Here is a 16,733-nt window from a genome sequence, read left to right on the forward strand (position 1 = left end):
CAGGAGGTATGTACCTAGTTCTTAGAGCTTTGTTATTTGTACTGGCTGTTTAAAGAATCTCAGTGAAGGCTTTCCTACACATTACAAAAAAGATGTTGATTTACTGGAATGATGTTTCTTCTTACAAAACAAACTCTTAAAAGGTAATTTGTTTTTTCCACTCATAACGGCATCTAACTTTGCCATCCTGTTTTGAACTATTTCCAAGGGATAGGGCAGAACAAACTGGGTAAAATCTGGTCCCATATTTTGCTAGTTATGGGACCTTGGGCAATTTTTTATCTTTGCTGGCCCTGTTACCTCATCTATCAAAATGAGGAAAATAACACACATTTTACAGGTTGTTATATGAATCAAAAGAGATAGTTTATGTGAGGCATTTCTCAAAGTGCTTAAGAATTCAACACAAGTTATTTGTTATTATTAGTAAGATCCCAGAGTAACATTTCTTTGTTTCTAAGGCTTTCAAAGGCTGTTGGTAAAAAGTGAATAATGACCTATCTTTTCTCATAATTATGTTTGAAATATCAGACCAATAATAGCAAGGTAACCTGCATGGGGAAGGGAAAGATTTTAGCCGGATGAAGGACAGTGTTACAGTTTCAGAGATTAAGGGACTAGTGTCGGAAGGTAAGTAAAATAAGTAATTATGATATGAGTGAGCAAAGGAGAACATAAACCTAACTTAACTGAGATTCCTGATGTTTTCTTATTTAAATTGCTCCAAACTACCTAATTTAAATTATCCTACTAGCATCTCTGCATTTGTATACGTGATCCTTTAAAATAAAATAAAAAAAAGAATAAAAGGAAACTTTAAAATTGTTACTATAGCCGTTGCTGCATTGCTTCTCATTAAGAGGCAAGTGAGAGCTAGTCTTGCCAGAATTATTTCCCAGGCACCTGGTGCAGATCCTGGCATCACAGGAAAGTGTTCCCTGTCCTCCAGAAGTTAGACGTGCAAAAGCATACTCTCTGTGGGCTAATTCCTTAACTTTGAGAGCTGGATAATTAAAGCTCTAACACATTTTATCAAATGATAAATTCCTCTTTTGCCCAAGTATTTTCTTAAAGTACCTGTGTGTCTCAACTAAGTATGTAAACAGATACTTCAGAGTATTCTTGTTTTTGTGAATTCAAGAGGCTGCCTTTATACAAGATTATTGCTCCGATCTCCAAAATTTATCTATTAAACGTTCATTGTATGATTATCCACAAAGCATAAAATCTTCAATAAATATAATGCCCAATGGGACAAAGCAAATTCTCATCAACATTTGAAGTGAAAGGATATTGGTGGGACCGGCAGATTATTTTCCCCCAGTGACTAACATTATGGACTGCAATGTTTAGATCTAGGCTTTAAACCAATTTGGTTCATGGTTCTATTTAAATAAACCTGCAGCAAAATGAGGTAATCAACTTGAATCATGTTTCTAGAGTTTGGGAATTTAATTGCTTGTATTAATTATTAATACTCTTCATGCAGAAGAACCCTAGCTTTATTAATTTTCTGTTCTTGGGAACCTTGTAACTCTGGTCCTCAAACGTATCCTTCAGGTTGAGAACTTGGAAAATTGGAAAAAGCAGCGTAAGGAAAGGTAACTTTAGTATGGAAACCCCTGAAGTGCAAGCAATGTAACCATTTCCCCCACCTTCTTAAGGACCCTGGAAGGTCCAGAAGGCAAGGCAAGTATTATAGGAGTCTGGGTATAAAGTCTACAAAGGCACAGTGATCTGATTGGGTGCAGAGTGTATCAGCTGAAAAGCAGGACACCTGGATTCTACTCCAGCGTGGGGACCAATATGGTAGCTGTGATTGTGTCAAGTCTCCCTGGCTCTCGGTGTTTTGCTCTGTCATCTGTGGCTGGGGTGGTTGGATTATAGGATCTCCTGTGTCCTTTCCAAAGGTATTCCAGAATCTACTCAAACAACACACACACACACACACACACACACACACACACACACTGAGGCTGCCTGGAACAAGGGTAGAACTGGGCAAGGTGGTGGCTTGTAGAGAGAAGATTCTGAATACAAACCCACATTCCAGTGGGAGTCTGCTGGGAGGCGGAAGCGGGAGGAGTGGAGGCAGGAGGGGCTCCTGGACTTGCTGCTGGTCAGCACCATTCCTGGGCGATAATGCAGTAGGGGCCCCTTACTCTAAGCCTTCACAATTGGGCTTCTCCTTCTGTGACACAATGGCTGTGATGCAGTGCACACAGGATAAGCACTCTGTAAACACTTCTTAATTCTGAGAGATTTAGCGTTCCAATGAATATAAAGTCTTCCCCATCAGAAACTGATTCTTTCTAAAATTGAGGACTACCGCCTTCTTAAGGTTTGGAGTAAAATAAACACGGTGATTTGGGTGTAAGTCCTGGATAACAGATATCAGACTGACTAATGACGACACAATAGCTGGTATTGCATTAGTATAAACTGATCAGTTTAAACCCCACTAAGTAGCTAAATCTTATCTGATTTTGGATAACAGTTCTTTTCATAATACAGAAGCATAAGAATATTAGAAGAGTTAAATGGTCATCATTTAACCCACATTTTCCTAGGCTTTCCCCATTTCACGAATTCTTCTGTTCAACAAAGTAATTCATCAAACGCACACAGAAATAAGATTTACTTCTATCTTTAAAAGTTATTCTATATAATGGAATTTTAAAATTAGATAGTTTTTGTTTGATCACCCGATCTTTTCTTTTTCTTGGTTAATATGGTTACCATACATGAAGACCTGGACAGAAGTATCTACCTTCAACATTCAACAATCATCCTTGCACTACAGCTTGTCCTTGCAAAATACTAGTAATGTCACATATTTAGCTGCAGCTGGGGGCGGAATTGCAGGCGAAAGTATTATGTAATTAGACTAAAATTGTTCTGGCATTGTGTAATAAAGAGCTTCATTTTCCCAGTCTACAGCAAGCGACAGAGTTGCCTGCCTACCGCTGGGGTGCAGGTAGAGGCTTTAGAGGTCCTTGATGGCCCTAAGGAGCTGGGGACAGTCACGATATGGGGTCACCATTTGCCACTCCCCCACCCTGCTGGTCCCAGATCTTGTATGCTCAGGGAGAGTCAAATCAGGAACAAACACCTTACTCCTTCAATAAAAGGGAAGGAACTTGGAGAAGGTTGAGGCAGAACCAGCTAAAAAGCAACAGAAGAAACCGATCACTTAGCCCTCGTCTGGCCTTGTCCTACACAGAACTCTAACCTGCCCAGCAACCCCCATCCCACCTGCAGGAGTTGCTGTCATGCTGTTTGCTGTTGACTGGGAAGAGAGGCTCTTTACCAGCGAAGCTTAAGCTGGTGTGGAAGGTAAGGGGAATCAGGATTCTGTGCAAACCTCCCTTCTTGGGGCCACTGCCTGCCTGAGTCATGCACCAACCTCACAATGATTTGTGTTAAGAAATTGAGCCTTCTCACTATGACCTCTAAAATGGGTCCAACTCCCCCAGCTAGCTCCAGTCAGTGAGGGGTGAGGCGTTATGGAACTTACATAGTGTTAGGTACTGTGAAACTTGCCAAGTTCTGAATCTGATGAGACCCTGAAAAGTTTTCAGTGCCCCGGCTCTAAGCAGAGTTCACCAGCCTAACAATAACCTGAAGCCCTTTCTTTAAGCCCACGATGCTTGTGAGGGATGTTTCTATCCAATCGCCAGACCTGCCTTCGCCTGCTCACTGTGGACCAGGCACCTTTGACATCTTACATGTGCTATCACATTTACTGTTTCCTAAGAAAACTCAGACAATTATTTAAAATAAAATGAGGGAATTACCTATCAAAGCAATAAGTATCTGTTCATTTTTGTTGTAGATAATACACAGCAAAAGATGTACACCAAAATGAAATCCCTCTTTTTAAAATTCTATTCATTGTGAAAACATCTAAAAAAACTGTACAGTCTTTTTACCTTCAATTAAAACAGCCGAGATTCCCAAGAATGAAAACAATTAATGTACAATATTAAAAATCATAAATTTCTGAAGTAAAGGCAATATGGTTTTCTTGAAAAATTCTATTAAGTTCTCTGAGGCTAATAAATATGTGGATACAAAGAAACTAAGGGATTTAACTTATTCAAAAATCTTTGGTAATATTACTCACCAAAGACTGTTAAAATACCTGAATTTCCACTGTTTGAGATTCTTTTTAGATACTTTCCCACATAAGAAAGTGTTTATTCCCACACTTTATTTCTTAAAGCGCTCTATCCACAAAAACAAATGAACAAACAAAAAAACCTTCCCTGACCAGGGGAACCCCAGAAGAACCTGCTTCTGTGGGTTTATGCCAACCCATTTTGCTTCCATGGGACAGAGGATAGCAGAGAAAAATTAAGTTTAAAAAGGGTTTGGTCCCCTTTGAATGCAAATTAAGTAATCAAGATAAGAAGTTTAATCATTTCAGTGAGATGCTATCTTATTTAATTTTTGCTAAGCCTGAAACCATCCTGACCTTGCAATTGGCCAGAGAGAGAAGCCAGGCTGGCACCGTCTGGCATCCTACTGCCTGGAGCTACTGGGAAAGGCCTCCCAGGGGCCATACGTTGGGTAGAGCCTTCTCTGTCCTCTGATCTCTCTCTGTTCAAGGGGACGGGTTGAAAAAATCAGGGTCCTGAGAAAGTGCTGGCATGGAGCATGAGCAAAACCAGGCATGAGCTAGGATCCTGATATTCCAAGATGTCCCAGAAGTAGAAAGTCCCATCACCCCATAGTTCTGACCATACCCTCAGACAATCCTATTCCAGAAGTGAGCACCAGGGAGAGACCTGCTCTTAGAGCACTAGATACCTGTTTAGACTTAAAATCAGTTTCTTGAAAAAATGTCATGCACTCAGGCCATAATGAAATTGCTATCGTGGTTATATAGCAATTATTATGGTTAGCATAATAAATATGCCCACTGGTTTGTCCCTATCCATAACAACCCATGGAGGAATGTATAAATGTTGAAAGTAGTAAGTAGAAAGTAATTCTCAAAGGCTATTCTTAATCTCTATCTAATTGCACAAAAATTAAACAGCACTTTTGCTTGGGTATAATTTTAAAACTGCTGTAAATAGTGGAAAATATTGTCAAAAGGAGAAATGCTTCTAATTTATTTCATTATATCAAAGGAATCTGCCGTGTACCCGCTACCATTATTTGTTTAACGGCTTCAAAATCCCTGTGACTCAGCCAGGAACCTGTGAATAGCAACCTGATGACAGACAAGCTTTTCTACAGAATTGTTAACCTCGTGCCCCCTCTTATTTGGCTACATACCGTAATTTGAACTGTGAGCGAACTTCCCCATGTTCTATTTGAATCAGTTCATTATAGCAAGCAATTATGCTGTTATTCTCCATAAATCTCTGAAAAGAAAGCAAAGATAACACATAAGACATATACAATTACTTCTTAAAGAGTCAAATAAAGAAAGCTTAACAATTTTTCCTACCCAGGTAACTGTTACATAAGAGAACTAATAGGTAAAATGAGACGAAGTAAAAGCAGTCTGTCAAGGTGTTTGCAATGCTTGTTTCAACATATGAGAAACAACAGAGCAGGTAATCTTGTATGCTTAACTCCCTTTCTAACAAAGATGGGAACAACTTAATTATGCGTGCTGACAGGAAAATAAACACACAATGTTGTTAATTACTGAAACACCTGTGCTTAAAAGTCTCCTAAAACCCAACACTGGACATATTTGGTGTGTGCCATGCTTCGAATGACCTCTTTCCAGGGAAGAGGTCCTTTGCTTCCTTCCTCATCTTCTGAGTACCTACTGTGTGTATGTCTGTCTGTCTCTCTGACACTCACACATATACACTTCCCCGTCTCTAGTGAGGATGGCTTCTCTTTGGGGAATACCTTTGAAGCCCCCTGACTTTCCCTGTGCAATTGGTCCCCACTATTCCAGGTGGAAGCTGGGTAGGGCTCAAGAAAGAGGGGGAAGGCATGAACACCCACAGAAGGGAAATACTTTCCTGTTTTTGTTTTGTTTTGTTTTGTTTTGTTTTGTTTTGTTTTGTTTTCCAAAGCAAAGCTCGACATGGTTAGGTTCAGGTTCAGGCTGAGTTTCTGGACCGGTGAAGATTATAATCAGCCTATAACAGCTCTGAGCATTGTTAGCTGATGCTTCTTAAGATACAAAAAAACACATCTGTGATAAAATAAGTTTTGAAAATGTTGGGATAAACAGATTTAGACAGGTGTTTTTCTTATTTTTTAAGACAAAAAGTAAACTTCTATTGTCTATACTAATTATAAAAGTAATACACATTAATTTTAAAGTGTATACAATACAGAAAAACACAAAGAAAAAAACCTTTAAATCCCTGATAATGCAGTAAGCTAGAGATAATGTTATAAGCTGGAGATGTTAATTTTGGTTTATTTCCCTTAGGCTTTTATTATGTCTGTGTGTATTTATGCTATATTTTCACATCCAAGTAATAATTTTTTTATATTTTATTTTTCTTTAGGTCTCCTGAGAACTTCCATTGTAGTGAAAAACAGCTTGTAGGTGATGGTTTCTAAATGCTGGTGCATACACCATGTTTACCCGAAAATAAGACCGGGTCTTATATTAATTTTTGCTCCAAAAGATGCATTAGGGCTTATGTTCAGGGGATGTCCTCCTGAAAAATCATGCTAGGGCTTATTTTCCAGTTAGGTCTTATTTTCGGGGAAACACAGAAATTGTTTGCACATAACTGGCATGTAGTGTTTTGCAGACTAGAGGTAATGGAAGAGTGCATTTCCTTATTTTGGGGGGATTAACCCATATCTTTGAAATAATCTGAATGAATCAAAAGCAGTGGTTTTCAAATTTCAATGTGCTGAGTATCACCTGGCATTTGGTTAAGAATGCAGATACCTGGGCATAAACTTCCAGAAATTTAGGCAGGTTTCTTTAGTACAGGACTTCTCAGGGCTCAGTATGCTCGTTTGCAATATTGCTGATGAGCACTGTGGATTTTCAGGGGCGGGAGAGGGAAACCACAGTCTTCACAGATTTCCCAAACTTGTTTGACCACAGAAGCCTTTTGTCACGGAACACCTCTTAGGAGATTTTGGAACACTAGTGTTCTGTGGAACCGCTTGAGAAAGACTGCTAGTTTAGTGGATGCGGCATGGAGTTTGGAGTTAAATCCCAAGCATTTCCATTTTGACTTTGTTATGAGTACGAACTCTGGCAAGCCATTTAGTCCTTCTGAGCTGGTTGCCTCTGTTTCCAATCTCTCCTTGGTAGGTGAGGATTAAGTAAATCATCTAGCAGAGAGCTGCACAAATAATAAATCTCAGGCCGCTACTTCCACCTCCCCAGGGAGGCCTGTTCAGGGAGGAACTGTGCCACACATAGTAAGTATTCCATGGATACCTGTTCAACTGAATAAGCACCATTTCAGATAGAAAGAGCGACCCAAAGGTGGATATAAAAACAGCTGCCATCGCCCTTTGCTAAGATACTGGTTTCTAAAACGTTCAGAATGGACTGAGCCTCACGCAGTTGGCCACTTACACACAGTTACAGAGGCTGCAAGTGGAGTTGCTGTGGAATATTTGATGGTACAATTTGTTCCTGGATCCCTACTCAGGGACCCACAGACTGAAGCACTGGCCAATTAGCTAGCAACACAGGGCTGAGTTTCAGCAGATGATTTAATACAATCAAAACAACTCAGAGATGGGAACCAACCTCACGGAAGGCAGAATCGCTGTCATATTTGGAAGGGTGCTTGGTAGAGAGTTGCCAAAGACAAGATTTTGCCCAAATAAGGACACCAGCCACCTGGAGAGCAGACTCAACTGATTTTGTGTCACAGTAACTCAGGAGGGAACGTCTTTGTAGGTGTTGTGTGCTTCCTTCAGAAGGAGCCCAAACTATTTGTGGCACCCTGACCTGGCTGCCAAAAGGCCTTGATCAGAGCCAGTGCGAAAGAATACCAGGTGCCCCTGACAGGTCACGCTTTGCGTGCTCCCATCAAGGGTTTTATGCACCGTGGCTGACTGCAGAAAGTAGCACCAATCCACACAGAGGGAAATGAAACCTTCTGAGCAACATGGACAGGTTACAAAACACATATTATGTGGGTGCAAAAGTAATTGAGGCTTTTACAATTATTGTTAACCTTTTCAACCGCAATTACTTTTGCACCAACCTAATAAAAAGGGTACAATGGAATTTAACCTCCTAAATTTACTTAATTGCCTTTGCACCCAAAGAGGGCTCGTTGCTTCCTCTAAGCTTTTCTGTGAGCAGATGTGCAGTCTCAGCCTCCAGACAAGTGGCGGTCACTCCAAACAAAAACTCTATACCACTTGGAGGGAGGAGCCCTGAACCCTAAGCTGAATTCCGAAAGGGACACTCGACAGCACCTCTGTGGGTCCTCGTCAATGTCACCTACAGTGTGTCATTGCTGTTCTCAGAAATGAGGCTCCAAGGAACCGTACGTCCTCGTACTCTGAGAGGTCCTGCCTCAGGATAGTAATGGGCTGGGTGCAGTGGGGTGGTCAACGTGAAACAGAAGACCTATGAAACCTGTGAATCATTTCAGGTTACTTCTCAGGAAATGGTCATTGTAAGTAAAGAAGTGCCAGGTACAAGTCTCCTTTTACTTCTCTTCTTGTAACTCTCCATTCCAGAGCTAAGAAGCGTTGTCTCATACATTCTCATCAACATTCAGCATATAAGAACAGCTTTCAGCACCAAATGCCAGCCTTTGAGAGATGCGATGATAGACAGGAGGAAAGTTATGTGAGTGATACTGCTAACGAGAAACATTCATTTCTATGACACGTGTGAACCCTTATGCTTCTTAAATATTACATAGAGCCTTGCTCACGGGGAATTTCTGCTTCTCTATGGTCTACAACAGAGATTTATTTATTTTTTTTCAATCTGGGGTAGCAATACACCATTACTTAAAACACCCAAAGGAATTTTCATAATTCACAAGGCACAGGCAATATCCAGTTTTTGAGGGAAAAGGATGCATCCTGTCATCCATTTGAGATTCATGTGACGCGTGTCAAAAAAACCCGGAGATACCAGGTAAGCCTAGTAATTTAGTTTGCTGTTGAGTCTCCTTGGGGTAATCAATCTTCATCTTCAAAGCTGAGTATCAGTGTTAATTCATGTGGTCACTCAAATAATTTTTCTTTGCTGACATTCACAGGATGCCGTAGCCATCGTGGGCCTGTCCCTGGGGTGTACGCTCTGGCCAGGCCCCAGTGACCACGTAGCCCTGGTGCCGACGTGGTGCTTACCTCTGCATAATCATTACACATAGAAATCTGACGAGACAACTGATTCAAGTGAGATAACTTTGGGACTACAGAATTTTGACCTGATATAACAAGATGTGTTTTTATGTCATTCCATACCTGTAGCTAAGATCTATGGAGATCTGAGAGAAAAAGGAAAGAGGTTTGACTAGCAGTTGCTCATTACCGTCCCATAAGAATAGATACTTCCTGTCCTTTCCTTCCCTCCCAGTCCCAGAGCGGAATTCCCTTAGCAGTTATCCATGGCTGTTTGCCTTCACTGTGGTGGGAGAGCTAAGGGTAAGATGCCTGCACCCCAGGGAGGTGCTGGCTCATCTTCTACATACCCTGTTGAAGCCTGCATGCAGAAGAGGGAGGACTGAGGCCTCTTCATGGTCGCCCGATCTGCAGCAAAGCAGAAAATGTGGTCACTCAACAGACACAATCAGGATTCCTCACACTGAAACACGGAGAGAGAGCAATGAGGCAAGCATGGCGTTGGTTCCAAGACTGGCTTCCTGACCAGCACGTGGTCACGAGGTACACCTGCCTTCAAGGACCCAGACTCCCTCATCTGCCTTCCAGATGCAAAAATAACAAAACAGTAAGGCGAAAACTCTAGCAGTGTGTCTGAAACCATTCTCATAGGTACCTTTGAGGGCGCTCTCCAACTCTGGGCTGCCCTTGGGAGTTGGAGCAAGTGTATGGGAGCAGTCCCATAAAGGGACAAGGTAAGTACAATGCTCATCCCAGAAACAGTTGTCCTGTTTGCCATCTCCAAACCTTCTAAAGCACAACTCCCACCCCAAGACCTAGCTGGGTCCAACTCTCAATGTGAGGAAGATATTATAACAGGCATTATAGGCTGCTGCAACCCCTGGCCAAATGGGAAAGAAGTGTTATCAGGAATGCCAAGTGAGAAAAGAAGAAAACAAAACTTGAATGTTGTCACTTATTTCACGGGAAGGTTTCCTATACTGAGTCTACAGTTGGGTCTTACAACTTCAGTTTGAGTAGAAGGTGGGAGTGTGGGTCAGCTTGCCATGAAGACATGCTGGGCTGTTTCCATTATGAGAGAGAAAAGCTTTCCCTGAGACAGCCAGCAAGTAACATGGAGTGTACACCTTGGAACACAGGGTAGAAAGATGGAATAGAGGGGATTGGGTGGAGGGGCAGACGAAGAACAGTAAGAGAAGTCCCAGTGCTGACTTGTGGCATTACCTGTAGCTGATTTCTGCCTCGCCCCCCCCCCCGTCCCCCCAGGGAGAAGCTGTCTTCCCTAACTCCCTTTCTCCTTAGGAACTCAAGGCCCTACCTTCGTTGACTATTAAATCAGGACTGGCACAAAAAGGGTTCCAGAGGTATTAACCATGTTCTATTTCATAAGAGGAGCAGCACAAACTCAACACTCATTTTCATTATTACTCCTTGATACACAAAATATTTTATTAAAACAGGGGGAAAGGTGAAAAATAATAATAAACAAGCCATAGCAAACTATAACTTGTCAAGGACAAGTAGACATTTTTGCTATGTGAGTAGGAAAAACAAAGAGTGCTTTGTTCTTGGTCCCATGGAATAAGCCAAGCTTGGGGAGAATGCTGGGGGCCTGGTGCACATCTGGAATTCATGTCCAAGACTCGAAGATCTGAGTCCCCAGAAGACAAAATATAAGCCCGATGGCTGAAGAAGGCTGACTGCATACCACAGTTCCACTTACTCATTCCCTTTGAGATCCCATCTCCCACCAGGATGGCGGGGTGGTAAGGAACCAATAGGGACAGTTGCTTCACTTTCCTTGCCCCACAGCCTGTGGTAGGTATCAGAGTGAAGAGACCTAGCTCCTAGCAAGAGACTCAAGGAGTATCAGGTAAGGAGAAGTCTTTGGTGAGGCCAAGACTTTGAAGCCAGGATTTCCCACTGTACCAATATGGCTTTGGAATGGAGTATTTCAAATCTCCCTGGGCTTGGATTGCTTGGGGAAAGACCAAAAGTCTGAATCGCTGGCCTGCCAGCTCCTACCTTGCAGAATCTGTGCCATTTGCCACATTGGTGCCAAGTCCAGTAGATCCTAGGCCCCGATTAAGATCTTATTCTCCCCAAAGCTAATGACAGCTATTAAGTAATCACAACACATTTTGGTACTTGCAAAGATTCCAACCATTGTCGTTTGTACAAAAAAATTTTTCCTTCTAGATCTTTCATTCTAACTGCTGGCCATTTTAGACAATAAACCTGGCAGAGCAATTTCTCATCCCACAGTCTCGTACCTATAGCCCAATCCCTCTTTTCTGCCTTCCAACACTGACATACATCTCAGCCCTGCTTCTCGCCATGTAACTGTCCCAGCACATAAACCACACAACCCTTATCTTGCAGTGGATTTTGCAGCCCTTTGTTCTCATGGTACCATTTGTTTGTAAGTGAAAACCAAGCATTCTCCCATCTCTTTTCTTCCAACAAAAAAGATAAGCTGGAACAATGTTCCCTCCAGACCTTCTCCTTCCCAGACTTTCTATTCATTTCTAGCATACAAAGAGGAACCATTTTCTTTTCCGGAGGTGTACGAATATGTGGTAACAGCCAATAGACATGATAGAGAGAAAAACCTAAGTATTTCCAGAAACTCGCAAAACAAAACCCCCACAGCAAGATCTAAGGTTGGTACTGCAGGGCCAAGGTCATGCCTATTGTTCTGCCATCTCCAAGACGGGATTACATCAGAGAAATGTTTCAGAAGGGACAGGACCATTTCCAACGGGCTATGATAGGGGAGCTTACGCTTGTGAAACCACCGCAAGGATCACCGTGTGCTCGGAGGGATTGGTGGCCCGGATCGACCTGCAACAAGAAGGCCCCACGTCAAACCAGATGACCAGGGCTTTGGTACATTAAACCAATGTGGAACTTCTTCACACTGAAAAGGGCAGAAATTCAAATCTTCCTCTAAAGAAAAAGTCTGAAAACACATGGAAGACAACAAAGAAAGATGCCCTTGTGGGTGAGGACAAGCTCTACGTGTTATTTTAAAAAAAAAAGTTTTTTTTTTTTTTTTTTTTGTAAATTCCTAGGCAATTATCCAGGAGGTCAGGTCTGCCAATTTTCCACTTCAAAAACCGGCAAATCCCACTTTCTGATTGAAATTCCACTCTGCAAAATAATTGGCACTCCTACAATTCTCTACTTATCAGTTTGTACTTGGGAGGTAATTGAGTTGGATCCTTTTTCTTTTAAAATAGTAGACTGTTCCGAAAGTTGACCTTATAATAAAAATGAAAATGCTCGCTGGCAGCTGGATATACCAATGCAGGTTGAAGCGTATTAAAAATGGTACACAGAGCCACCGCAGTGTTTCAGTTGTACTGCTGTTTGTCCTGAAACACTTTAAACAACTGCGTCATCCACTAGGGCTGAGAAATATTACAATATAGCAACTGTCACTGCAAGGATACTTGTTGTACTATGACCACCTGTATATAGTTTATTCCCTAGGAATTTAACAGGATGAAGACATGTAAGAATGTAGAATTTTGAAGTTGGTAAGTTTTCTTAGAAAACATGCTATGAATGCCGCATCTGAGACTCTGGATTATTCTGGTCAGGGGTTGTGAAATGGATGAACTTTTCATAATGGGACACACACTTGAATCTTAGTACAAACAGGTGCCTTGCTCTGGCCTCTGCTTATTTTGAGATCCTTCAGAAGAGAACCATCATCTCCAAGAGCAGAAGGCTCAAGGCTGCTCCTGAGTAATTTGTGAAACAACATGTATTTATTTTTCTTTCTAGCTACTGGGATTTTAGATCTTCTCCATTTTAACGTGTTTGCATGACTGCTCCCACAAGGACAGGCAGCTCACATCGCTCCAATCTCTTCAACTCCAGAATTTCCTGACCTTTCTCAAAAAATGCACCTTCCTCATTTCCTATGCCCTGAGACCTCACACTATGTGGGTGGAAGGCTCAAGAAAATGACCGGCTGCTGTCTCCCTGGGAAGTGAAGGTTCCCCTTATGGATAAATGGTATTTGGATGACAAATACCTTTGGAGACAATGCCTTCCTTCACTCACTGTGGGGCACGAGAAGTAAGTCAGTAGTTCTCCAGTGCAAGCACAGACTACTTCCCCTTCAGCCAGCCCACAGAAAAGGTCCTGGTAAGGGGAAGCTACATGCAGTTTCCACTTAGTGGCCTACTGAATGCATTTCCAGAATTACCAGTTAGCACCTAATGAAAAGATGCAGTGTTTCAAAGGCACACTCTAATCTCTAAGGAAACACTAAGCACTTCTCACCTTAGTTTGGCTTCTTCTTACCCAATGAGGTGTCAAGGGTACACTTCAGGGCTACATTCAAACGGGGGTGGGGGGTGGAAGGTTGGGGAGGGTGGGGACAGGGAGGGTGGGGACTTAGGCAAGAGGCTCACACACTGTCAGAACATAACTGGGCTGGAGCACACTCTTGCTTAGATTCTTTGGAGATTGGTTTCCATTTGGGGGATTGCTTCCTGCTGCTTCCTCTTCTCTCTCATTCCTCCAAAGGAGCTGTTGTGGTCAGAGGGACCTGGACCTCTTCCTGGTGGAGAGGACTAAGGCAGAGCCTGGGAATAGGCAGGGCAGGGGTCCAAGGCAGCACGTTAAGCTAAGGTCCAGTCTAGCTCAAGGGATCTTGACAAGAAAGAATACACATTTGCTGAGAGCACGTCCTCCACTCAGACATCTTAGGAAATGTGCTGGCCGTCACGCACAGGATTTGGGCCATCCTCAACAGGACTAATACCGGTCGGTAAACACACTAGCAGATACATAACCTGGCTTCTGAACTGCACCGATCCCCCATTGTTTTTCTGTGCAGCTAAGACAGAAGTACACTTATTAGGAAACAAAAGTCCATTTCTTTATATTCAAGGAAGATTGTAAAGCTCATCTGCTAAAATGGGCCTTTCCCTGAATGAAAACAATTCTTTCTGTTAGTTTCTTTTTGCGCCTGAAGCTTGTCTTACATCATTCTTTGTACGCACACAGGACCATAGCTATTTCTGCCACAAAATAATGTGAGAAAAGTCAGTCAACACCAAGTAAAAGTAGATATACTCAATTAAAAAGGACCCAATTCTACCCTGAAAATCATGTAAAAAGATATTTCTACTAAAAATATGATCCAAATGTTGTATGATACGTTTTATTTATTAACACAAGTAATAATTAAATAGGCAAATATTTCTATGCAGGAAAATAAAATGACTTCAGGCCAGTAGGGACATTTTAAAATAGGTTCCTTAAGAAAAATTCTTCTTTGGCAACTTGAAAACTGTCAGAGAGCAGCAAGGTGCTGCCTGTGATGGGAAACTTCCCTTAATCCACTCATTTCTTGTCAGGGGACCATAGGTTCTAAGAAGCCATTTCCCTACCTCACATTTCATTTACTACTTTCAAGAAAATTCCAGCTCCATATGTAATTGGAGTCTGCCCTGGCCTAGTATTTAATTAGTGACCTCTTCCTGTCTAGCTTCAAAGCATTCCACTTCTGCTAAATGGATCAGTTCATGCAGAGCTAACTCTGAGGACTGCATTTATTTATGAACAGGCATGCGTTTCCTCCCCAGAGTGCCAGCATTTCTGTAAACACGTAGGGGCTTTGGATCCCTGGGAGATTTTCTGCTCCTGCAAAGTGGCTGCCTTTTCTCCATGACTGCTGTCGAATCCACCCGTCTGTGTCAGGCAGGGAAAAATGTATATTTCACACATTCTGATGCTCATTTTGGGGCAGAATAATTACGATTAAAATATCTGGTTTACATCCAAACCATATCTCCATATCTGTATAATAAGAACTGTGTGAATTTTAATGCTTTTTTTTTTGGTGAAATATGAGCAATACTCAGGGGGGAAAAACACCCTGAAGTTTTCAGTGGTGCCCAGCTCATACCTCTAAATTCATCAGAACTCAAATGTGGGAAAACAGAAAAGGTGAGATAAATCCATAGCTTTGATCACAGAAATCTGTATATACTGCTTAAAAACATCAACACATATTTTACAAAGATTTGGGATGGAACTGGAGACACCTATAAAGGAATTTCATTTGAAGCTGTTAAGTGGACATTGACTAAACATTAAATTAAGGAAGGTACCTGCACACTGCTTCTGCATCAAAGTTTCGCGTTTGTCTGTGATCAATTACAATAATTTCATGATGTTTATCTAGAAAGCATTCAAGGGCTGACTCCGGAGTCCGGGCAATATTGCATCTATAACCGGCTCTGTCACAGGCCCACCAGAATCCATCACTCTGACTATCTTCCTTTGCAAAGATCAGCAAAACCTGGAACACAGAAAAAAAGCATCTTGACAGAAATCATCACAGTAGAGACTATTAAAAACAGGCTTATGGTATGCTGGTTACAAACGCAGCCTCCAGAGGGAAGCTACCTGGCTTCAAATCCCAGCTCCGCCGACTGGTTCCAGTGTACCTTTGAATGAGGCATTTCCTCTCTTTGGCCTATGGTCTCTCCTCTACCAGGTGTGACAAGAGTAGTGCCTCATAAGCTAGTTGTGAGAGTTGAATGAACACAGACTAGGCGTGGTTGCTGTTTATTTTTAATTTCCCAATTGCCTTTATTTTTAAATAGATTAAGCAGTGAAATCATTAACAGGATAAGGAACACAGGCTAGATGTATATGTATGGCTCACGTATACATCTCTTTGGTTCCAGGGCAGGCGACATTTGCCTCGTGGCACCTGGAGGCCACCTCTCTGAACTTAGCACTTAAGTTCATATAAAGATACAGGAAAGGGTGGGAACTCAAAACGACCTCAAAAACTAATTCTAACATCCAATCCTTGCTGGAATCTGGAATGCATGATCATAAAATATGAAGCTCGTGGAACCATACTGAGGAAAACGTGAATCTTTTTGCCTCCCTGAAAAGCACAGCCCCACCCCTGGAAAGAAGGTAGCGGTAATTTATACCACGTTGCCTTCATCACCCCCTGGGATGTGGGACTCGGATTCTCCGGCAGGCAGAAAGCCAGAGATGGCCTTACCACCACCTGAACTTGTTCATTCATTCACTTGGTTATGATCTATCTTCCCTATTATAACTGAGTTTCAGGACAGCAAGGACCTGACTGTCCCCTTCCCTGCTGTAACCCTGTGCCCAGCACTTGGCTGGAACTTTCTAGCTGCTCAGTAAAGATTTGATCAGTGAAAGGATAGCTGCTTATATGGGTTTCTGCAAAATGCAAAAGGGCTTTATTATTAATAGGAATAAGACGACATCACAGCGATAGGTCCAATAAGAAAAACATGTGATAACATGAAGATATTGATAAAGCATTTCATATTCTTCAGCACCCACTCCTGGCCTTAACAATTAGGAACAGAAGGGTAGTGTCTCAACATAATGAGCCTGTAAGCCAATGGCCAATATCCTTCCTCATGATGACACACCAAATC

General features: G+C 42.0%; 1 protein-coding gene across 5 annotated transcripts in view; it reads right to left on the reverse strand.

Annotated features, from left to right (window-relative positions):
* The window catches only part of PDE8B (phosphodiesterase 8B), a 228,567-nt gene that overhangs the window by 72,167 nt on the left and 139,667 nt on the right, over positions 1 to 16,733 (reverse strand). For all 5 annotated transcript variants that reach the window (XM_019728158.2, XM_019728159.2, XM_019728157.2 and 2 more), the window contains exons 3-6: positions 15,408 to 15,598; positions 12,058 to 12,117; positions 9,624 to 9,681; positions 5,287 to 5,375 (exon numbers count right to left, since the gene is read on the reverse strand). In XM_019728158.2, the coding sequence (XP_019583717.1) occupies positions 5,287 to 5,375; positions 9,624 to 9,681; positions 12,058 to 12,117; positions 15,408 to 15,598 (398 nt within the window). The remainder of the gene's footprint in view (positions 1 to 5,286; positions 5,376 to 9,623; positions 9,682 to 12,057; positions 12,118 to 15,407; positions 15,599 to 16,733) is intronic.

This window comes from Rhinolophus sinicus, linkage group LG03, assembly GCF_036562045.2.
Source record: "Rhinolophus sinicus isolate RSC01 linkage group LG03, ASM3656204v1, whole genome shotgun sequence".
In the NCBI taxonomy this organism is placed as follows: domain Eukaryota; kingdom Metazoa; phylum Chordata; class Mammalia; order Chiroptera; family Rhinolophidae; genus Rhinolophus; species Rhinolophus sinicus.